Source organism: Galeopterus variegatus, unplaced genomic scaffold (genome assembly GCF_000696425.1).
Source record: "Galeopterus variegatus unplaced genomic scaffold, G_variegatus-3.0.2 Scaffold58, whole genome shotgun sequence".
Classification (NCBI taxonomy): domain Eukaryota; kingdom Metazoa; phylum Chordata; class Mammalia; order Dermoptera; family Cynocephalidae; genus Galeopterus; species Galeopterus variegatus.
The window spans coordinates 1,254,812-1,264,367 of record NW_007726169.1 but is presented as its reverse complement, the minus strand read 5'-3'; the positions used below and the strand labels follow the sequence as shown (position 1 = coordinate 1,264,367).

At 35.1% G+C, this 9,556-nt stretch overlaps 1 protein-coding gene across 1 annotated transcript in view; it reads left to right on the top strand.

Moving 5' to 3' along the window:
• The window catches only part of CNOT1 (CCR4-NOT transcription complex, subunit 1), a 42,490-nt gene that overhangs the window by 1,239 nt on the left and 31,695 nt on the right, over nucleotides 1–9,556 (top strand). Inside the window, exons 2-9 of the mRNA XM_008575191.1 lie at nucleotides 482–683; nucleotides 1,891–2,037; nucleotides 3,565–3,689; nucleotides 3,932–4,218; nucleotides 5,122–5,200; nucleotides 6,999–7,229; nucleotides 7,568–7,708; nucleotides 8,816–8,995. Of these exons, the coding sequence (XP_008573413.1) occupies nucleotides 482–683; nucleotides 1,891–2,037; nucleotides 3,565–3,689; nucleotides 3,932–4,218; nucleotides 5,122–5,200; nucleotides 6,999–7,229; nucleotides 7,568–7,708; nucleotides 8,816–8,995 (1,392 nt within the window). The remainder of the gene's footprint in view (nucleotides 1–481; nucleotides 684–1,890; nucleotides 2,038–3,564; nucleotides 3,690–3,931; nucleotides 4,219–5,121; nucleotides 5,201–6,998; nucleotides 7,230–7,567; nucleotides 7,709–8,815; nucleotides 8,996–9,556) is intronic.

Genomic DNA, 9,556 nt, shown 5'->3' with positions numbered 1-9,556 from the left:
CACTGTAGCAGTGCGCCACCGGGCCGGCCCTAGATTTGTTTTGATTATAAGATTTATTTCTGATTTCTAATGTTTTTATTGTGTTGAACGTTATATAACTTAGCTTGAGATTATATTTGTTTTAATATGGCTTATTGGAAATTGCAAGGACTTAATGTTAATAACTGCCCCATGTCACTACTAAATGTTTAGTAGTACAGCTGGAGGGCAGTTCATCTTAAGAGTTTATTCTTGAAGTTTTGTATCCCTTTTCCTATGGCTTTGGTCCTCTGGCAGGGGCTAACCTTTTAATCCTATTCCACATATGACAGTAAGAAAAATGACTGGTGCACTTGACTTAATATTGGTTTTTAAGTATTGCTTGGGTGTTGCAGTTTGCTTGTTAAGAGTATGAAGAGTGTTGCTAAAGACTGCCTTATGTGTGTTGTATCTGCTTTTCGTTGAAGTATGTTTAATACATTTTTATAATGTTTTTCTTTAGATTGACCCTCTTGCTGGAATGGCATCTCTTAGTATTGGTGGTTCAGCTGCCCCTCACACACAGAGTATGCAGGGTTTTCCTCCAAATTTGGGTTCTGCATTCAGCACCCCTCAGTCACCAGCAAAAGCATTTCCACCCCTTTCAACCCCAAATCAGACAACTGCATTCAGTGGTATTGGAGGGCTTTCATCCCAGCTTCCAGGTAAGGAATGGGTGGGTGGGGATGTGGATTATTTGTAAGTTTCATAGTGCTTTAGTGTATGGTAAGGGGTTTGGAGTTAACATGATAAGGAAAGCTGCTTAAATAAAATTGCAAAAGTTGCTTCAACAAAGTTGCGGAGAGAAAAACATTACTACATTCAACTCAGTCTAATTGAAATAAAGAATCAGTATATTTGTAGTTGTAAAGTTAATTCACTTATTAAGCAAGGATTCTATATTACCAAATGATGGTATAACGTGTGCTAATCACGTATTCTAAAGAATTCTCAGTTTTATGAATTAATCCAGATTGGTATAATAAAGGTAGAAACTATTGTACATATCACATTCAGGCATCTGTTCTGCCTGCCTCATTATTTCACCTACTTTGAAAATAATAGTAAATCCATAAAACTTTTAAAGTTTTTTCCCAAATATTTTGGCTTGTTACTTTACAGTGAAGTAAAAGTTAACTTTTTATTTTATTTTATTGGTTTGTACCTACGTACTTCTCTTGAGCCTTCTTTATTTTTTATGTTTAGGCTATAAGTTAGGGTACTAAAACCTAAAGATTGAAATGTTGTCATGACTCTGTAACCTAGTTAATACTGTACTCATACGGTTCTACCCTGATGATTCATTCACTTTAACCAAAATCACTGTACTTATTAAGGCATTCCTAGCAAAGCTAACTATACTAAGATTCTCTTTGCCAGAATTGAGAGAAATAAAAGTTGTAGTAGCATGAAATTCTCTAATTTTAATCATTGAGTAAAGCAAGACTGCTGGTCTTATTTTGACTCACTCAGGTATGCTGGTGTGTGCTTTGAGAATGTGTATTTTAAAATTTTTGCCTACTAATATCAAGAATATAAATGAACTAATAAAATAATTATTAATGCTGAAGAAATTTTCATCCAGCCTGACTAGTTTAATCAGATTCTCTATAAAACTATAGACATAACAGTAAGGGAATTAACAAAAATCCTTTTATTTTTTTATTTAAATTAAAAAAAATTTATTAATAGCATATTCATTCACACAAATTGTGATATTTCTTTATGCTCTTTACGTGACCTATCACTTCCCAAATCCCCTCCCTCTCCCCCTCAACCCTGACTTTTACAATAAGAACTTATATGTGAGATGTGAATAAAGTCAAGAATATGAGTAATGATAGGACTTCTGGCTACCTTCGTTTTCTCTAGTAGGTGGTCTTGGCACAAGCAGCCTGACTGGTATAGGAACTGGGGCTCTTGGACTCCCTGCAGTGAATAATGATCCTTTTGTACAGAGGAAACTGGGCACCTCTGGACTGAACCAGCCTACATTCCAGCAGAGTAAGATGAAACCTTGTAAGTGGTAGTGTTGTCTGTGATTGTGAAGTGTGATTGGTACACATAAAAAATTTGATTGTACGTCTGATTTGTTGTTGTTAGAGTTACATGTAAAAAAATGTTGCCTTACCTTAATATGTTGTTAGTAGGGCCATATGGTTTTGTTTGTTTGTTTGTTTTTGTTTTAGGCTGGCTGGTATAGTGATCAACCCCAGACCTTGATGTTATCAAGTATTAGGGCCATATGTTAATGTGTCTCTTAAACAAATGGGAATAAATTCAGAAATTTGAATTATTAAAATTAAAAAGAGGGGGCCGGCCCGGTGGCGCACTGGATAGTGCGCCGCTTGGGAAGTGCGGCGGCGCTCCCGCCCGAGGGTTCGGATCCCACATACAGACTGGTTCCCGCTTACTGGCTGAGCGAGGCGCGGGAGTAACACCGAGGGTTGCGATCCCGTTGCCGGTCCCCGGTCCGGTACGGGGGCAACACTGAGGGTTGCGATCCGTTGCCGGACACGGAAAAAGATAAAAGACAAAAAAAATAATAATAAAAAAATAAAAAATAAAAAAGAGGTCTCATTCCACCTTTGCTCTGTCTGGATTGCCAGAACAAAGTGATAGCTAATAAGAGACAGCATCCTTAGGGTCTTATCTTAAAAGTTAGGGTTAGGGTTAGTATGGTAAAAAGATTTTCAGTGGCTTAAATATTTGTATATAAATTTTGTACTTAACCTAAAAAGAAGTAGGTATGGTAAAAAGATTTTCAGTGGCTTAAATATTTGTATATAAATTTTGTACTTAACCTAAAAATTTGTTGGTGTTGTTTTTTAACAAGTCAAGAGTAGCCAGAATTTCATATTTCCATTTCAGCTTGGCATTTTATAAAGTAAATAATGATAGATTAATTTATTTTAAGGTTTAGCTTTATAATATATATAGCCTTATAATATATATCATAAATATTGCCATGTAATATATATGAAGTAATTAAGAACCAATTTTTAAAAGTTTACCTCCTTAGAAGTTATCTTTATATAAGTCCATAGGTATAAATGACTTACATATCCTTCTTGTCATTAGAACTCAATAGATACAAGGTTTGAAAATATACCAATTGACTTGAAAATGATAGTGTGTAAGGCTTGTCTGAATGTTATGTTTTTGTAGCATGCTTTGTGTTTATATCAGTCTTTCATGCATATGCATTGATAATTCTTATATGTTTAATGTGATTTTTATTATAAACCTATAAAGACTTGCTAAGCTCTAGTGAGGTTGTATTAAGGGTAAGTACATTTGAACCTAGTGCAATTTCATGTTGCGATAAGTCCTGATGAAGAAAATATTAAAATGGAACCATTTAAGGCAACGTTGTTAAAAATCTTTTATGTCTATCTAGAACACTTTAATGTAGAAACTTGACCACTTAATATTAGTTTGATTAGTTTAAAATTAGAACTATATTGGTCCTCTGGCTCTTTCTGTTTTATGGAGGAGTGGAGGAAGGGCTTAAATGCCCATTGATTGCTTCTCTGTTTTCAACAGCGGACTTGTCTCAGGTGTGGCCAGAGGCAAATCAGCACTTTAGTAAAGAGATAGATGATGAAGCAAACAGCTATTTCCAACGAATATATAATCACCCACCACATCCAACCATGTCTGTTGATGAGGTGAGTGTCTAAGATGATCTAATTATTCATTGTTAATCAAATCTTAAATAAATACAATTTTTAAGATTTTTAGAAATCCAGCTTAAAGTGTTTTGATCTATCTGTGTATCTTTTGAATCAATATTTGTCTCAAGCTCTGTTTATTGGTTGATATTCTGCTTAAATAAGTCTTCTATTAAAAATATTTGAGGAAGGCTCCTAGTAATTCCTTTATGTGTGTTGTTTTTGTCTTGCATTTTCAGGTATTAGAAATGCTACAGAGATTTAAAGACTCTACTATAAAGAGGGAACGAGAAGTATTTAACTGTATGCTAAGGAACTTGTTTGAAGAATATCGGTTTTTCCCCCAGTACCCTGATAAAGAGTTACATATAACAGCCTGCCTGTTTGGTGGGATAATTGAAAAAGGATTGGTCACTTATATGGCACTAGGTCTGGCCCTGCGATACGTTCTTGAAGCCTTACGCAAGCCATTTGGATCCAAAATGTATTATTTTGGGATTGCTGCACTAGATAGATTTAAAAATAGGTGAGTGGATAGATTTCCTGTAAAACTTGTTTTTAATGTAAAGAGCAGTAACTATCATTTACCAATTAATGGGTGCCAGGCCTCATTATTATACATTATTAACAGATCTTACATGGACTGTATGAAGTAGAAAAGGAAGAAGTGAAAACAATTATATTCATTAAAATTATCTCACAAGTGGTAATGAGATAGCAGGGGGTTTTGGGTTTTTTTCATTTGTTGACATATACTTTACTACATAGAGTAGAAATCACACACTTTTAAGTATACAGTTTTTTGAATTTTGACAGATTTATACAGTCGTATAACAACCACCTCAATCAAGATACTAAGTATTTCCATTATCCTGCAAGGGGTTCCCTTGTTCTCTCTCCTGTGTAGTCAGTCTCCTCCTACTCAATCCCTGGTAATCAGTGATCTCTATAGTTTGTCTCTAAAGTTTTTCCAGTGTGCCATTTAAATGGAATTATACAATATGTAACTTTTTGAATCTGTTGCTTTTGAGATTAATCCATGTTATTGCATGTTTAAGTACTTTTTTATAGCTGTGTAGTATTCTATTGTATTGATTGACTACAAATTATTATTTTATTTACCTGTTGATGAAAATACGAGTTGTTTCCAGATAGCAGTTTCACTGGCTCATTTTAATCTAATTTTAAAGTAAAATATGACCTTTAAAAAGCAAAGGTAATGTTTTTATTTTCTGATATAAAGTGAGTGAAATTCACAAGTAATTTCCCCACTCTACTTCTGTGTTCTTCCGCTTGGCATTCTCTTCAAATAAGGTATTCATAGGTTGAATGGGAAAGCTAGCCTAGACTAGTATTTGGAAGAAAGTTTTCATTAATAATGCTGCCTCTGTTTCTTACATAAAATAGTGAGTAATTGTTTTGTTGGCAGATTGAAGGACTATCCACAGTATTGTCAGCATTTGGCTTCTATCAGTCACTTTATGCAATTTCCACATCATTTACAGGAGGTAAGTGCCATCAATACCTACAACCTGTCTAGTAGTTGGAGGGTTTATCTATTTTGATTTATTTTGGGATTTGCTAGGAATGGTATTAGGATTTCTTAGTGATTGATATGATCTAGGTATACATATTATTTGCTGCTCATTTAGCAGCTTAATAATAGTATATGAAAAAATGTCATTCTTGGGTATCTTTTTAAGCAGTGGGTTTGCTTAATTTAATCAAAGGCTTTTACTAGTTCTTTTACCCTGATAGTGCTCTTGAAGAATAGATATATTTTACTAAGAGAATCTTTATGCTAGTACATATGGAAACCCTGCCTGATTCTAAAAAGAATATGAAGTGGGAATCTTAGGTGTAAATTAGTAAAATTTTCCTCTGCTTTAAATGTTACTATAATTTAACACTGTTAACACAGAAGACTTAAACCTATGTTTTTTTAAAAATACAGCCATCTTACCACCTGCTTAGATTGCTTTTTAGGTGCTTGTTTAAAAAGAGGCAGTCCCTGGGGAAATGGATCTAGAGAATATGATATGCATTTTAATTGTGTGATTGTGGTTCTTGAAATTTAAGAACGACTGTTTTAGTGATTATTTTGAGTTGATTGGTAAGCATTCTTTATATCTTTGTCTTGTTCTTGGTCCAAGTCAGCTTATATAGAACAGGAAAGCTAATCTTTATTAACTTTATTTTATTATATAGACAATTTTTTAATGTATATATATTTTATACATAGGGCAAATAACTTTATAAGTTTATATTTCAAGGAATCAGAAAGATCAGAATTTGAGCCTACTTGAAATTCTTTATTTTAATTTAGTCCAGTGCTTTCTACCTCATCCTTCTCGTTTTGTTTACAAAAGGGCAGAATTATTGTGATGACTTAACGTAGGGGACCATGGAGTAGGAGGCATGAGTACATTTATTCAAGTGAGCAGATTGGTGGGGAAAGGAGGAGATTCAGACCTAGGAATGTGGAGCTTGAAGACTGCAGAGCAAGCGAGGTAGCATGGGAGTGATCACACAAAAACTGGTGTCCCTAGCATCTACTATAGCAAAATAGTCAGAGAAAGAGGGAGGAGATCATTGTTTATCTTTCTATAATTAGTCAGTTTAAAAGGCTAAACTTTATTCAGAGATTTTCTTTGCCACTTTAATGTCCTTTATACAGCTATTATACATATAGGTGGTAGTTTTAGTTTTGCCAGCTAAGGACTATTGAAATAGCATCAGGAACCCTGTGTCAGGGTTTTGTTTCATAGAACCCTGGTCTGTGAAATGAAAAAAAAAACCTGCCCTAGAATACCCATTACTGGTTTTACTTACCCTTTAGTTGGATTGGCTGTATACAGTGTTTTTTGTTTTTATTTTGTAGTAACAACATTACTGAGATATGGTTTACACTGCAGTGTGTTTTTTTAGGCCTTAGATTTTTCATCAGTGTCCAAGAAGAAAGAGATGAGTTTACCATAAATTTTTAAGAATTTTACAGTTTATATTTATTAAGGGGTTTGAAAAAATTTATATGCAGGTGTTTGGGGCCGCTTTTTTTGAAGTTGTTTTGCTAGACTAGTTCTCTATAAATACTTTAACATACCAGTATTTTATCTGTAAAGGAGTTCTATGGTATGCACTTATGTATTGGAGTCAGGATGGGGCAAGGAGTAAGGGAGATAAGTGAACCAAAAGAGTACTCTGAAATTATTTTTTACTCCCTCGGAAGTGGGGGGACATATATTCCAAAATTTTAATTTCTGTTTAGAACTCTTTTAATGTGTTTCCCTCTCCCCACCCCTTTAGTATATTGAGTACGGACAGCAGTCTAGAGATCCTCCTGTGAAAATGCAGGGCTCTATTACAACCCCTGGAAGTATTGCACTGGCTCAGGCCCAGGCCCAAGCCCAGGTTCCAGCAAAAGCTCCTCTTGCCGGTCAGGTTAGCACGATGGTAACCACCTCAACAACCACCACTGTAGCTAAAACGGTTACAGTCACCAGGCCAACAGGAGTCAGCTTTAAGAAAGATGTACCAGTAAGTAGGTCTATTATTTTTCTCCAGGATTTGTTGTTATGTTGTAGTATATCCAGCAGTGGGCATGTATTATAATTTTATTATTGGCATAACGTATACCTAATTTAAGAAAAAGGTATAAAGATCAGCATTTCTTAGGATCATTGTAGCTCTCTCTCCATATTTCCCAGAGGCAGCCACTATTAATAGTTCAGTATATATTCATGCCCAGTCTTTCAACGTAGTCATATGATGTGTATGTTCTGTACTGAAGGAGTCTATATATACATTTTTTTTCTGGGATTTTTCAAGGAAGAATTTCACCTTATTTGCCTTATGTACTTTATTATTTTTTTTAGCCTTCTATTAATACTACAAATATAGATACATTGCTTGTGGCCACAGATCAAACTGAGAGAATTGTGGAGCCCCCAGAAAATATCCAAGAGAAAATTGCTTTTATCTTCAACAATCTCTCACAGTCAAATATGACACAGAAGGTGAGTATGACGTCATAGTTTATAAATGCCCTCTCCTATTTTGTCTAATGGGGTGAGAGAGAGATATTTGACCATTTTTAAAAATACTGACTTAAAAGGTAGAGGTAATAGAATCAAAGCAAAGAAAATATCAGTACCCAACTAGTGGTTGTAGTTTTTGTAGACATTAAATAGTACCAGTTTAAAGTGTATTGTTTTGCAGTGAGTTACAGTCTTTTTGAAGTAAACTTCATGTTTTCATTGTGATGGAAGGTTTTATTTATATATCTAGTCATACCTCATTTCCTTTCAGATTCTGACTATTCAGAGTATTTATTAGATGCCTAATAACTGAGTAGACTTTGTGAAAAGCATAAAGTGATGCTTGCCTCCTAAGATTATATGTTAAGAGATTACTTGGAAATGTCAGTGTTTTTCAGTAAGATTAGCCTAAGCAAGTGGGTTTTAAGATACAACTCAAGTATCGTGTTTCAACATCACAGCATAATTGGCTGGGAGAAATATTGAGGCCTTTAGCATCCTTTTTGGAAGAGAAGCTTCAAACTTAGAGGTTATTCCTGGAGATGGAAATCTAGGAAAACGTAGCTTTGATGTTAGATCTGCTAATGGTAGTTTGTAGATTAGTAATTTAAGGTGAGGGTGAGAGACTATAAATGTTTCAGTTTTTAAAGCTGAAAATGACTATAGAGAGCTGGCCCTGTGACTCACTCTGGAGAGTGTGGTGCTGATAGTGCCAATGCCGCGGGTTCAGATCCTGTACAGGGATGGCCAGTGCACTCACTGGCTGAGCATGGTGCAAACAACACCAAGCCAAGGGTTACGATTCCCTTACCGGTTGGGGGGAAAAAAAAGGAAATGGCCATAGACCATAGATGTTTCGGTCCTAATCACTCAAAGTTTGAGAGAAGACTGACTCCATATTACCACGGAATTGAACATACTATTCTTCGTAGCATCTATTTGACGTTGTGGAAAGAAATAGTGTGGTGCTTTAGCATGTAGTTAATTTTGCAAGGAGACACATGCTCTAGTATAGTTAGTTCACAGGAACTGAACCTTATCTTAACCATAGTGTAATTCTGTGCTTCCCTGTCATCGGTTCACTAGGTTGAAGAGCTAAAGGAAACTGTGAAGGAAGAATTTATGCCCTGGGTTTCACAATATCTGGTTATGAAGAGAGTCAGTATTGAACCAAACTTTCACAGTCTGTATTCAAACTTTCTGGACACGCTGAAGAATCCTGAATTTAACAAGATGGTTCTGAATGAGACCTACAGAAACATCAAAGTAAGAGTTTGTTCTTATATTTCCTTTAATTCTTTCTTTGTATTTGGCAATACTTGATTCTATAGGTAGACTTCGTTTGTGGGGGAGCGTTGATGTTTTTCCTTTGTATTGTCTGTATTACGTATCTATGGAAATTTCTCTAGATTTTGGTTTAAATATAGAACATAAATTCCGTGAAGAGTTAATCTTACAAGCATACATCTATGTTATTTTGAAAGTAAACAACTATTCTGAATGTGTTTTCATCATTCCATGCATGATTTTAGAACTTTACTGTCTGTTATACATAAGCAATATAGTATTGCTTAGCATAACTTATATGGCATCACCCTCTGAGCATCTTTTTTTTTTTTAATTTTATTTTGTCGATATACAATGAGGTTGATTATTGTGGCCCATTATCAAAACCCCCCTCCCTCCTCCCACGCAACAGTGTCCTTTCTGTTTGCTTGTATCAACTTCAAGGAGTTGTAGTTGTTAAGTCTTCTTCCCCCCCGCCCCTGGATTTTGTGTGTGTGTGTGTGTGTGTGTGTGTGTGTGTGTGTGTGTGTGTGTGTTTAT